This window comes from Elephas maximus, chromosome 25 (assembly GCF_024166365.1).
Source record: "Elephas maximus indicus isolate mEleMax1 chromosome 25, mEleMax1 primary haplotype, whole genome shotgun sequence".
Lineage (NCBI taxonomy): Eukaryota > Metazoa > Chordata > Mammalia > Proboscidea > Elephantidae > Elephas > Elephas maximus.
In genome coordinates this window covers 24,395,981-24,410,332 of record NC_064843.1, presented here as the reverse complement: position 1 = coordinate 24,410,332, position 14,352 = coordinate 24,395,981, and the positions used below count along the sequence as shown (strand labels likewise).

The following is a 14,352-nucleotide window of genomic DNA, read 5'->3' as shown; positions in this document are numbered from 1 at the left end:
CGAAATAAACTTCTCTTTATTAAAGCCATGCGTTTGTGGTATTTCTGTTATAGCAGCACTAGATAACTAAGACAGACATTATTGGAGAAATATGTAATACAAAAAAAAATTTTTTTTTTTGCCTTTTAAATATTTCTCCCCTGAGTTAATTGATTTATAAACTGGGGATAATAATCCTTAATCATAAGGTTATTTTGAGGGTTAAGTCAAAGATCAGAACAGTGCCTGGCACATAGTATATTCTCAGTAAACGGTCTTCCATATGACATCAGGAGAATGGTTCTATTATACCTTGTCATTTTTGGCACGTGGGGTGCCATAGATAGGTGGCCCTGGAGGGTGTTGTTTAAGTGCTAAGTTTTGTAGTCACAAAGTCTAATAAAGCAAAAAGGAAGTTTTATTTGGCATATATTCAAAAAGGCAAAAGTGGGAAGTGGACAACCATGCTGCCAGAGTCACGTCTGCCAGAGTCCAAGGAATATTACAGAATAGGCAAGAATGGGAAAATGGACAAGCATGTTGCCACAGCCATGTCTGCCGGAGTCCAAGGAAAGTTACAGATCATCAGTATATATTAACGTTACAAAATGGGGAAAACCATCAAAAGCTTCATCTTTTCATAGATTGGGTAGAAACTGTGATCCTACATTTGGAATTGCCTTTCTTAACAATCATTGGTACAGGTTTCAGTAATGACAGTCAATAGGGTCTTCATTGGTCCAACAAATTTTCCATTCACTAAATGCTAATAGTAAGAGTGGAAAGTCTTTTGTGCACTGTTGATTGGCTTATGTGAAAGGTTCCCTGAAAGATATTTTCCAAGATTATCCTACCTATTGTCTTTATACTTCATGGCCTGGTTGATTTATTCTCGTGACTTCTTGTGAGTCCAGCTGCAGCTGGGTCACATTCTCTATGCTCAAGGACAGAGAATAATGATTCCAATATTATTTCCTAAAACAGTAGATGGCATACCTTTTGGAAAAACAGGACAATTGAAACTTCTGAGAGTTTGCTTTGGGTAAGCTTTCTCCTCTAACTCTTCTCTTCAGTAAATTGGGAAGAACACTGATGGTGGTAGCGACTGAGTATTTCTGAATTGTAATATCTGGAACTGGAACTCTGAGTTGGCAGGGGGAGGTCTGTCTCTCTTGCCCAACTAGAAGATACGCATAACCAGTTATCTAGTTTGGTGGGGCAGGCTCTGGAATCAGACCTAGATTTGAATCTCCAAACCTCTACTTTTAGCTGTGACCTTGAAGCAACACACTTCACCTCTAAGGGCTTATAAAATAACGTTAATGATAGTACTTATCTTGTAGGACTGGTAAACCAAAAAACCAAACCCACTGCCATTCAGTCAATTCTGACTCATAGAGACCCTACAGGACAGAGTAGAACTGCACCATAACGTTTCCAAGGAACGCCTGGTGAATTCAAACTGCAGACCACTTGGTTAGCAGCCGTAGCACTTAACCACTATGCCACCATGGTTTCCTGTAGGACTGGTAGGAGGATTAAATGAGTTAATGTTAGTACAGTGCTGAGAACAGAGCACTCTTTTTCAAATAGTTATAACCAATAGCCATCAAGTTGGTTTCAACTCATGGCTACTCCAGGTGTGTCTCAGTAGAACTGTGCTCCATAGGGTTTTCAATGGCTGATTTTTTGGAAGTAGATCCCCAGGCCTTTCTTCCGAGGCACCTCTGGTGAACTGAAACCACAAAGCCTACTGCATTAACCATTTGTATCACTCAAAACAAAAAACCAAACCCGTGGCTGGTGGAGTCGATTTGACTCATACACGGTTGCTATGAGTTGTATCACTAAGCGACTCCCAAAATAGTTATGCAAACACATAAAGACAGGGATAACCTTACAGACTTGATGTGAGGCTTAAATGAGATACTAAATGAATGCAAACACGTGGCAAATGCTATGTAAATGTTTGCTATTTCTGTGTCCAAAACTGACTCAAAGGCGAGGCAGTTAGACAGGGTGGGGCAATTTGCAGATAGATGTTCTGTGACATCCAAGGGAAGGGTTTGCACTGGGACAAGAGTTCAAGCAGGTAAGAGTTCTCCAGGAGCCCCTGAAGCAGGGCTTCCCATAAACAGTGTAGAATTTAGATTGCTAAAAATCGACAGTTCTCAACAAGTCACCGTTTCGCAAGAAGATTCAGTATCTCCATCTGAGAAAGGGAGGGCCAGAACCGGCACAGAAGTGGGTTCCCGACCAGGGACCGAATGTCTCTGGCAAACGATGCCGCTAGGAGACTCCACCACCAACAGTCTGAAGCTCAGGCGAGGACGCAGCAGGGAAAACACTCTTTCGCTGGGCGGTTCCGTGTTCCCGCCTTGCCGGGCCACGTGACTTAGATTTCTGACCACGTGATCCAGGTCCGCTTCCCCGCCCCCTGGCGGCTCCGCCCCGCTCCCGCCCTGCACGCCGCTTCCGGTAGGGGCGGAAAGCGGAAGTGTGGGAGGGTCTGTGGGGCGGGCTTGGGGAGGTCCAGAAGGAGGATGGAGCAGTGAGCGGGTACGGGCCGCTGCCGGCAGCGCCATGGAGACGGTGCAGCTGAGGAACCCACCGCGCCGGTGAGGGGGCAGTGGTTAAGAGGAAGGGTGCCGACGGGGCGTAGGAGAAAGGCGCGAGCTGGCTGCGGGGAGATACCTGTGTGGGAACCCCCGGGGAGGAGGGACCTGCGGGGCGGGCGACCTGGCTGCTGGGGGCACCTGCGGAGTGGAGATCTCTGGAAAGTGGTGGTTGAGGAGGATAAACCTGGGGACAAGTTAGGAGGAGTGCATGCTCAAGGCGAGGATCACTCGGGCGAAGGCTCTCCAAGAGGACTTACTGGGGTGGGGGCTGGTGGGCTCTGAAGCAGGATGAGAACCCATGAGGGGCCTGTCTAAGGGGTTGCTAGCCTTCCTAGCAGGAGGGAGGCTGGAGTGGACTTCTAAGGGAGGGAGTCCCACCTGAACGACCCAACGGGGGATGCTCTGCTGAGGGGAAAAGCTCTGCGCCTAAGGCTGAAGGCGTGGGAAGACAGGTGTGAGGGTCTAGCTAGGGAGCAGTCCGTGGAAGGTAGCATTTCGGGGGGATGCTCTTGGTAATATCCCCACTCTCTAGGTTGATGGTGGCATTTTCATTCCTGATGTCCAGAGTGCCTTCCTCTCGTCCTTATCCCTTCAAAACCTGATTTGGGGAGGTAGGTTAGGAAATAAGAGGATATTTTCAAGATGGACAAACTGAGACCCAAAAGAGTTGAGACAGAGCCCTATTTGTTTCCTTCTTTGCTGTAGGTCTGGGTCACTGCACCCAGCTAGGCTGTGTCCTTTTCTGGCCTCCACTGGAGTTGTCTTTAGGCCAAGATCAGGGAGATGACTGACCCTAGAAAGTTTGGTCGCAGTTGTCTTTGATTTGCTCTGTGGTCACCAGAGTTTTTGTCACCTTGTTGCATCTAGAGAAAAGTGGGGAGTAGATGCTGAGAGAATCATACTTCTCTGAAGTGCAGTGTACTTCGCTTCTATTTCGCAGAGCCCTCTGACTTCCTGCAGCAGAAGGATCACTGAAGTAGGAAGTGTTCAGTGTGTGGGAGTTAGGGGCAAGGGAGAGATGAAGCCAAAGGATTAGGCAGCACACTTGGGGTTGTTTGAGGTGGGCAAACATTTCAGAAGGCAAATAGCTGGTTGGGAAGGACTCAGAATTCACTCTTGTGTAGTGTGCAGAGACTGTAATAGAAATGATTAGCACACATAGAGTGAGTGTATACTGTGCCAGGCATTGTTCAAGTGCTTTCCATGTCTTCTGTTGAACTGTATGAAATTGCTGATATTTGACTATTATTGACCTGTAAAAGGAGGCCTGGTGGCACAGTGGTTAAGAGCTCAGCTGTTAACCAAAAGGTTGGCAGTTCAAGACCACCAGCCTCTCCTTGGAAACCCTTATGGGGTACTTCTACTCTGTCCTATAGGATCGCTATGAGTTGGAATTGACTCAGTGGCAATGGGTTTGGTTTCTTCATTTTTTTGGACCTGTAAAAATTGTGATGTCATATGGTTCAATTTATTATTAACTCGTTTAGTCCTCAAAGGAAACCGTTGTGGCGTAGTGGTTAAGTGCTACGGCTGCCAACCAAAGGGTTGGCAGTTCGAATCTGCCAGGCGCTTCCTGGAAACTCTATGGGGCAATTCTACTCTGTCCTGTAGGGTCGCTATGGGTCGGAATCGACTCGACAGCACTGGCTTTGGTTTTGGTTTAGCCCTCAAAACAATCCTGTAAAGAGAATATCTCTATATCCTATTTTACAGATGATAAAATTGAGGCACAGAGAGGTTAGTGATTTGCTGGAGGTCCCGCAGCTAATAAGTGGCAAAAACCCATTGAGCCGATTCCGACTCATAGTGGCCCTTATAGGACAGAGTAGAACTACTCCAGTGGTTGGTAGATTCCAACTCCTGTGCCTTTGGTTAGCAGCCAGGCTCTCAACCACTGTGTCACCAGGGCTCCAGTAAGTGGCAAAACTGGGATTTTAATCCAGGCAGTCTGGACCAATGTTCATGCTCTCAACTCTTCATTCCACTGCTTCTCTGGAAGTACCCCCGTTTCGCAGGACCTTGTGTATATTAGCAGATATTTACCATAGCACCATAGAGAACCAATTATAAATGTACACTGGTTGTTTCTATCTGATGTATGTGCATTCTTTCTCCTTGAGAACCAGGCCTTGGTTTAACTGAAAAGAGGATTAAGAATCTAAATTTTGTTTCTACGATTGCCTTGTGTTGTATAATCTTGGGCTAAGGAATAAGCCTTTTTCACTTTCTGACATGCTTGTTCCTGTATCTTTTGGATTTTTTTTTTTTAATTAAAATTGCAAGAGAAGAGCATTCAAGACCGAGTTCTTGGATGATTAGTGCTTTCATGATCATCATAACTAGTGGGACTACAGCCGATAAGTTTTTAAAAAACTCCATCGGTTTATCTTATATATTTATTGCAAACCCTATCAAATTCTGTGTGAAAGAGAAAAACAAAACTAAACCAGTTGCTCTCGAGTCGATTCTGACTCATGGAAAGAGGGGTAGGTGTATATCAATAAAATAAATCTTACAGGAGTTCTTTGGACGTGTCATTAGGAAAGACCAATCCTTAGAAAAAGACATCATGTTTTGTAAAGTAGAGGGTCAGCAAAAATGAGGGGAACCCTCAGTGAGCTGGATTGATAAGATAGCCACAACAGTGGGCTCTGATATATCAAAGATCATGACGATGGTGCAGGACCAGGCAGAGTTTCATTCTGTTGTGTATAAGGTCGCCGTGAGTGACAACAACAGGAGTTCTAAGTTGGGAGAAAGAAGTTTGAGAAACCTGTGTGACCACTTCATAAGCACCCTTTTAAAAGATACCAATGTCTTTTCAGAGATGCAGTTGGTATGCCTTTCCAACAAGGGCTAGCAACTCCAAGGCAGGAAATGCTCTTTGTGTTCATGAGTTTGATTGTTGTGTGTGACTAAGTGAATGATGCTGGATTAAAGTTGGTATCTTATGTAGGACTTGATGATTTAAAAAAGTGAGTGCGGTTAAATAATGTCGGGGTGGTGGAACATGTAGATTGCATTCCTGGGATGCTGGCCACCTACCTGGTCATCTGACTGGAGAGGAGCATCCACTGGTATTAGGTCCACGGAGGCTGTGTTGGCCAGGCCTGTTTGCTCATGAGCAAGTGCCGAAACAACCTGGGACCTGGGTAAGTCCCAGCCAAGAGAGCTGCATCATCAAAGTTGGGCTGTTTTGGTCATCGTACTTGTTCCATGAAGACTCACGGTATGAAATATCATTAAGAGTCACTTATCAGAAGATTTTCCATAGAAATCTTACTCTTAGGTGAAATACTGTTTTATTTTGAAAACTCATAAAACTTGTTGACGATGGTTATGATTCCTATCATTATATTCATTAATGCATTTAGCAAATATTTATTGACCACTATTTTTTATCAGGCACCAGAGATGTAAAGGCCCCTGAAGTTCAGGTTGTTTTAAAATAACTCTGGACTCAACACAAACAAACAAGGAACCACTTAGATTTTTATAAAGGACTATCTGAGCAGCTGCATGAAGTTTGTCTGTCAAAGTATTATCAGAGGTTTGCAGCCGTTTCACTCATGGCATTGGCAGTTTCCTTTGTTATGCTGTGGTTTCTGTAGAAGTTGAAATAGTGAGTTTTGCTTTTTGTAAACGGTAGCAGTGAACACTTCGAAGGAATACATTTGATCTTCCTTTATATAAACTATTTATAAAACTTTAATTACACTTAAGAAATGAGGTATTGTCTATTGTTTATACAGTTAAAAAATTCAGGGCTTAAAAAGAAAAGCCAAACCAGAAACCCTGGTTTTTGAGATGTTCGCTCGAATTTCTGAATTCGTAGAAAATTTGCTTCTGAAGTTTAAGAGGAGTTTCACTTCAGCCCCTTGTGTTTAAAAAAAAAAAAATGTGTTTAGAAGCTGGGAGTTTTTATGATGTCATTGGAATTTAATTTTTAGGACCTTTTGATTTCAAAGGTCAGTGTGGCATTTTATATTAATTTTCATGTTAAGGCAGTTATTGGCTTGGAGCAGTTCTCCATTTTGTTAGTACATGGTCCTTGATATTTATGATTCTGTAAGGTTGGCCTTTTGAGATCAGTCCTTGTTGGTAGATACACTTAATCTGTTCAGGTTTCTTCTCTTCTCTTCTGGTTTTGCCATTGTCTCAAGGAAGATACACATTTGTGTATGTGTGTGTATAATTTTTTTTTAATTCAAATCTTTTTTTTTAATAAGAATTGGTATTGTCCACCTAGGTTAGACTTTTTTCTTTACAAAGAACTCCCTAGCTTGACTACTTCCATATTTCACCATTTCCTGAGCTCACTTTTCTTTTTTGTCCTTTGTAGTTTCAGGAAGCCATTGTGTAGAAGATACACACTCACGCACACACACACATATACACAGATTTCTTAGCAAGCTCCTTCTTTAAACCCATTAATAATATAAAGATAGAATCAATGAATGTAGTTATTTTGGGCTTTAGTCTACAGAGATCCCAAAGTTTAAAAAAAAAAGTTGGTAATTTATAACATCCCCGGTTTGATATGGTTCTCTAGCATAAGTTGCCAGCAGCCATGGACCTTTGGTTTTGGGGACTAGTCATGGGTGAGGCTTTGAGAGACTTTTTGAAAGTGCCAGCTGCCTAGTTGTTTCTCACTTTTGATCATTTCTAAAGGTGTACGTTACACTTTTTGTGTCTGCGATACCTATAAGTCTACCTTTTTTTGTTTGTTTGTTTCTGAAAACAATAGAAATTTTTTCTCACACAGGTGTGGAGGCCAGAAGTTCAACACCTTTTTCACTGAGCCATAATCAAGATGTTCTCAGGGGCACCCTCCTTCTGGAGGCTGTAGGAGAGAATCCATTTCTTGCCCCTTCCAGCCCCTGGTGGCTGTCAGAATTCCTTTGCTTGTGGCTGCATCACTCCAATCTCTGCCTTCAAGGTCACTTTGCCACCTCCTCTTTTCTTCCTTGTATGTGTACCAAATCTCTCTGTGTCTCTTATTTTCCTTTTTTAGAAATTTATAATCTATGTGCTTTGACAAAATTACCCAAACTTTGCTAATGGAGAGTGACGGTATCCTATATCTTCCTTGGTCTCCAGTCCGAGGCTGTGTTTTGATTCATAACTAGCCTTACATACACATCTTTTCCAAAGAGATAGTTATGCCACTGTAATTTTTAGAACTGAAAATTTAAATGGACGTTAAAGGTTATATCTAATGCTTGAATCTATTCTACAGTATTTCAGGCACGGGATGATTCATTTTCTGTTTAAAATCTTCAGCGATAGGGAACTAGGGACTATTAAAGGGTGTCTTATTCTTACACAAGTTGCCTCTTGTGACTCTCCACCCTCTGGTCCTGATTTTACCCACCTTCATGACCCAGAACAAGTGTAATCCTTCCAGAAAACAGCCTTCAGCTTCCCTAAAAGTCTCTTAGCTTACCTCGTTGTAGTTTGCCAGTAAAAACTTTGTAGAGAAATTCCTAGGATGCTAATTGTAAAATAAATAATGTATTTCGTGTTCTAGTAGCTAGCAAGTAAAATACATTTTATGTTTATATTTCTCCATTCACAGGCAACTGAAAAAGCTGGATGAAGATAGTTTAACCAAACAACCAGAAGAAGTGTTTGATGTCCTAGAGAAACTTGGAGAAGGGTGAGTATACAGAAAGTATTGGTAGACCAGTTGGTTCTAGCTTTTTTCCTACCCAACACCAGAAGGATATGAACCCTTCTTGTGACAATTCTCAAACCTGAGAAGAAGGAAGGGGAGTTTTGCATATCATCACAGCTCTGGTTAGGCGGGAGGTAAATTTACAGCTGGAAATGCCCTCTTTCCCATTACTGTTACACACAGATTTAGTGATTCCTGGTCTTCTTACACCAGGGACATCTGTGGTTTTCTCTCTTGTGGAATCCATGGTTTGAAAGATTTTGCCTATTTAATAGATTGCACTAATTATAATTCATTTTTCTATATTTATTAATCAGACATTCATATTTGTTGCGCATAGCTTCTGGTTGGTATACAGTGACTGTTGTTTCAGTAAAAAAAAAAAATGGAATTCAGTATTTTAGTTAATACAGCTTTGTGAACTAGAATAAATAAGTCAAAGACTGTTACCACCTTTACAGTTTTCTGTGAAATCCAAAATCCTTGATGGGAACAACATTTTGAAACAGATTTGTGAATGAGTTTATAAAATATTAATGAAATGATACTTAGTAATAGACAGTAGGCATCACTGACTTCCATGATGTAATAAAGGCTACAGCATAAATTTTCTGTGCTTTTACAGACCCTTTCAATTAATCCTTGTGTATTTATTCTTCTTAGTGACCAGGACACTAAAATATTAAGGACACCCTTTCTTAAGGCTTTTTTGAGTGGTGCTGGTTGTTAGTTTTTGAATAAATAATAAGTTCATATGGTTTAAAATTTTAAAATATATATATAGTAAAAAATCTGCCCCTCAATTTGCTGTCAGCCACGGTGAAGCAACCAATGTAGCAGTTTCTTGTGTATCTTTCAGAGATAGTTTTTGCTTAAGCAATAAGCAAATAAATGTGTGTGTGTGTGTTTTTAATTCCTTGAGGATACTTCAAGAGAATACTGGACATATTAAAAAGCAACATTTAAAAAATGCCTATTCTCTAATAACTGTACGCTTTTTAAAAATCAGTTCTTACACGTTGTTAGATTGTTTTTTGGATTTAGTGTTACTATGAGTTAGAATTGACTTGATGGCAACGGGTTTTTGAGTTACGTCTAATATAATATAGATGTGTAATAATGTTAAACCCAATCCTGGATTACACAGAATAGGTTTTGATAGATTACCTCTTTGTAGAAAACATTAGTCATTGTCTATTTGTAAGTTGGAAAAATACTCTTTGGAATTAAGCAGAGAAGAGAAATAAAAGATGACACCAGCTGTGCTGCTAAAAGATAAATGCAAGACAAACCTGAAGACTGCAAGTTGACTGGCATCATTAAAGGTATGAAAAAACGGCAGTCCCTCGACATCTCTTGCTTGCTGTTTTCAGCTTTAGGTTGATATCCTTACTTTTTGCCTCAAGGTAATTAGTCCAAGTTCTTTAATCTAGCGAAGTTCGTAGGTTATTCTTGGAATAAGACAGAGACAAGAAGGCATAATTGACTGTAATTAACTTGTTTCTTTTACCTTTAATAAAAGTTTATCACAACAGGATGAGCATAGACTCTGAAGTCAAACAGACATGGGTTCGCGTCCTTGCTTTACTGTTTATTAATCATGTGACCTTGAGCAAATTGCATACTATTTGGAAGCCTTGCCTTCCTCATCTATGAAGTGGGGATAGCAATAGTATCTACCTCAGAGGGTTACGTGATTATTACATGAGATAATGGGGTTAGGGTACTTAGTACAGTCCTCGGCACATAGTGCTCAGTAGTGATAGCTGTTAACTATCTTTAAGCGTGTCAATTGAAGCATTTTTCTGACCGCGTCATATTCAATCTTAAGTATGCTTAGGTGTTTCTGTGGCAAGCTGTGTTTGAGTTAATTTGGCTTGAGAATGTCAGAGAACATATCAGGAATATAGTTTATGGAAAGACTTACCTAATTACGGTTTAAAAAAATTTTTTTGTGTGTGTTTCAGATCCATGGATATTTTCAGCAAGGGACTTAGAAATTTCCACATGATGATACCACCACGGAGAAAACAAAGCTTCAGATCTTTCTTCCATTCTGTCACCACGTACATAGCCCTTTTATTAAAGAGTTAGGTTTACTGTATTTTTGCTATTGTTCAAATACCACAGATGCTTGGATTTCTGTCATCCTGAATAATAAACCTGAGTATGCTTCATTTAACTAGCAAACTCTTGAAGAAAGATCTCAACTGCAGTTCCTTTCTGAACACAAACTGCCACGCCATCCTTACATTGTTCTGGACAATGAATAGTTCATGCATTCTCACTGACTTGTGTTTTGTGAAAAGAATGCTGGCTAAAGGACTGTGTTGGACTCTGAAGACTACGGTCATCCTGTGTTTTGAGGAGATCCTGTGAATCTATGGCAGAGTAGGGGCAAAGTCTGCTCAAGACAAGGATGAGTGGAGAGCACTTGGAAAGTGTTATGAATCAGACCCTGGCATCTTATTCATTCAGTTATACTTGAAGTTTTACAGATTGACTAATTTTTTATCATAGGATGATAACAAAAACGTATAACTCATTGCCGTTGAGTCAATTCTGACTCATAGCTACCCTATAGCACAGAGTAGAACTGCCCCACAGGGTTTCCAAGGAGCGGCTGGTGGAGATTGCTGTTAGCACATGCAAAGACTTCTCATTTCAAACATGAGAATGATGAATGATTTTTTTTTTTTAATTTAAAAATACATGATTAGCTACGGACCAGGAATAGGAAGACATACCCTGTCCTTATCAGGAGATTGCACTTCCGTGTTGCACCCCAGTGTAGATATGGAAAGAACGCAGGCTTTGTATTCAGACACACCTGGGTTTAAGTCCTGGATTGACCACCTATTTATGTGACGTTGGGAAGTCATGTAACCTCTCTGAGCCTTTTTACATTTAACTGTAAAATAGGGATACCCTTTCCTGGTTTTTTTGTAAGGATGTACCGAGGTGATGTACCATTTCTAGCAGACAGCAGGCATGCAGTGTGTGGTAGCTACTATGATTGTTATTATTTCATAATAACTCATTCATTAAAGCTGAAATGTAAAGCTTTTAAGATGTCATGTTGTGGTAGTTCTCTTGGCATTTTTTTCCCAAAAATGTTTCTGTTTTTTTAGGTTTACAAGTGTAGTTAAGTACATACGTATTAGGACTTGGGAGTGTAAATTAAGCTGTGAGTTGCCTGTGTCTTGCTTTGACTTTATTTACTAGTGTTCTCCTTCTCCCGATGATAGGTCCTATGGCAGCGTATACAAAGCTATTCATAAAGAGACCGGTCAGATTGTTGCCATAAAGCAAGTTCCTGTGGAGTCAGACCTGCAGGAGATAATCAAGGAAATCTCTATAATGCAGCAATGTGACAGGTAAGGGCACGGGCCTTACTTTGGAGAGAGTACGGTTTTGAGTTTGGTGTGAATATTTAGAGTTTAACTCCTAGAGATGCATTTTTTTAGATACTTTGCAGAAGAGAAGTTTAATGGAATCACTTTGCATGTTCTTTTCAGAAAAAAAAAAAGAAAATATTTGTGTGCTTTAGTAGCTAAACTTTTATAATTTATTTGTGCAGTTTTTTTTTTTTTTTGTAAGCTCTTTTAGAAACTAGGAAGAGGCATAAGCGGGTGCTGGCTTTTTCTTTTTTTTTTTCTTTACCCCCCGATAATGATCTCTTTTACTTCCTATTGAGAAAACATTTCTTCAGAGACAGCTAAGAAGAGAGAATTCAGATGTTTTTAAGCGCAGAAATATTCGAATATAACAGAAGTTTATGAGAAGAGAATGCTTATGTATTTCGATTTCTGTATATTTTTAAAAAATTATTCAAGCTAAGAGTAGTTCAGTATTTTATTTTTGAGGAACTAAGGTTTGTCAAATGCTGTAAGCAGGAAATCAGGCCAACAGGCAACCACAGAAAAGCACGTGGCCTGCTGTGTAATTCCGTGACAACATGGACTGGTCGCTGTGATAGAGCAGGCTTCCCCAGCGCTGCTTAGACTCAGAGAAATACCACCCGAGGGGCAGTGCCAGCTCTGGGGAGATGGAAGGGGCATGAGAAAGCTTTGCACTTAAGGCTGCATCCATTCTTCTGAAGCCCTTTTAGTCAGCAGGCCAACTTACTACCTCTTATTTGTAAACCTTCAAAATTAGGGCAGGTGGGGTTATGCACCAGGTGATTTGCTTAGGAGCCCTTAAATCTCACAGTCCCGTAAATACAGTCATTTCTCTCCTCCCTCTCTTCCTTTCTTTCTTTCTATTTTTGTGGTTACTGGCTACCAGATGAAACCCCCATTTTCTAGATTAGACTGACCAGATTAAGGTTGCAGTTTTTCCTCGTCTATGAGATGCACAATGGAAGCTGTTTCCAGTTGGCAGATTGTGACTTTGTCACTTCTGAGAGACTCCTTAAGAGCTGTGTTCCAGAAAGGGTGTACATGTCTCCAGTTAAAGAAGAGGTATTGATGAAGAGGTGACTCTGTGCTAGGCACTGTGAGGAATACAAAAAAATGTGGGACAGAGTCTTTGTCCACCAGGAGTTTATAGACTGGACAGAGCAGATATGTATACATACAGGAAAATCTAGCAGACGTTGCAAGGCTGTATAGGACATACTCTGACAGTAATCACCTGACAGTAATTGCCTGATACAGACAGTAAATAGTATAGGAGTTTAGGGAGGGGGCAGCAGACATGGTGATCTGGACCTTAAGAGACTTATTCATCCAGCTCTTCATTAATATTTGCTTTGTGAGGTTTTTTTTTTCTTCTTCTTCTATTTCCTTGTCATTGGCTTGTTTCCCAAGGATGAAGGAACATTTGAAATTCTGAGAGAAATGAAACTGAGAGTTGGTTTTAGCATCTTCAGTTGTTAGGCAACATTATTTTGATCTGAACAATCTAGTCAGTTAAAGCTGGGACCTCTCTGAGAGCAGATGGTTTCGTTTTAATGGGAGGGTTGACTTTTCTCTGAAATTTCTTGTTTGGTATCTGTCTTCAAGCTTGAGACCTAAAATTTCAGGCCTGACCCTGACTAACTTTTCTTTATAAAAGATTGTAGTATAAATTGTTGTCTTACTGCAGAATGCATATGACTTCTTGAAAAGAGGCAAATAAATAAAAAGAAGAAAATAAAATCACTTGTAACCCTCTTTGCAGAAATAATCATTGTTAGATACTCCTTGGTGTACATGTCTTCCATATCTCTTTTTGGAGTTTTACTATGCTTACTTTTTTGTAACCTGCTTTTGTGTGTGTGTGTAAAGTATATATTCTCAAGTTAAATATTCTATAATATTTTTCATGGGTTCATCGGATTTCATTATCTGGGTATGTTGTCATTTCCTTAATAAACTCCCTAACGTTAGACATTTAGATGGTATCTAAATTTTCATTTTTATGAACAGCACTGGGATGGTAACTGTTTCTTTTTGAACATCTGTAATTCTTAGGAAAAGAAATTTTCTTAGAAATGCTGGGTTAAAGGACCTGTATATTTTTTGAGTTTTTGTTATTTAGTGCCCTCCAGGAAAGCTATGCCATTTTAAATTCTTACAAGGAGGGTACCTGTTTTAACATTGAATTTGAATTGACCTTTTGAGCTGAGAAATTAATTTTCGTGTACCTAACAACAAGGATTCAGAAAGATGTTTGAAGTCTCTTCTGCTAATTTGTATTCTGACTCTCTCTCTCTAAGCCCTCATGTAGTCAAATATTATGGCAGTTATTTTAAGAACACAGACTTGTGGATTGTTATGGAGTACTGCGGAGCTGGCTCTGTGTCTGATATCATTCGATTACGGAATAAAACGGTAAGTTTACTTCCTGGAACGATGCAGCTGAACTAGTCTTGTCTGCAGTCTTCTTTTCTCTGGGCATTTATTCATGTCCATTCTGCTACTGCCAGTGATGACTGGCAAACTTCCCCTTTCCTTTGGATCTTTCCCCATCTTTGCTCTTTGACCTCTCCTAGATGTAGCAGTTTTGACACTAACCCAACCCAATCATTTTAAGCATCTTCTGCTTATTTCCTTTTTTTATTAATTTGTAAAATTTTTAAATATTTTACTTATT

General features: G+C 40.3%; 1 protein-coding gene across 4 annotated transcripts in view; it reads left to right on the top strand.

Moving 5' to 3' along the window:
* The first annotated feature begins 2,499 nt into the window (after positions 1–2,499).
* Positions 2,500–14,352, top strand: part of STK4 (serine/threonine kinase 4) — a 100,345-nt gene continuing 88,492 nt past the window's right edge. For 2 of the 4 annotated variants that reach the window (XM_049868827.1, XM_049868831.1), the window contains exons 1-4: positions 2,500–2,597; positions 8,176–8,256; positions 11,523–11,651; positions 13,976–14,090. In XM_049868827.1, coding sequence (XP_049724784.1) covers positions 2,563–2,597; positions 8,176–8,256; positions 11,523–11,651; positions 13,976–14,090 — 360 coding nt within the window. In that variant the 5' untranslated portion in view covers positions 2,500–2,562. Of the gene's footprint in view, positions 2,598–8,173; positions 8,257–9,508; positions 9,600–10,241; positions 10,364–11,522; positions 11,652–13,975; positions 14,091–14,352 lie in introns of those variants that run through there. The other 2 variants (XM_049868829.1, XM_049868830.1) reach the window with 2 other exon arrangements.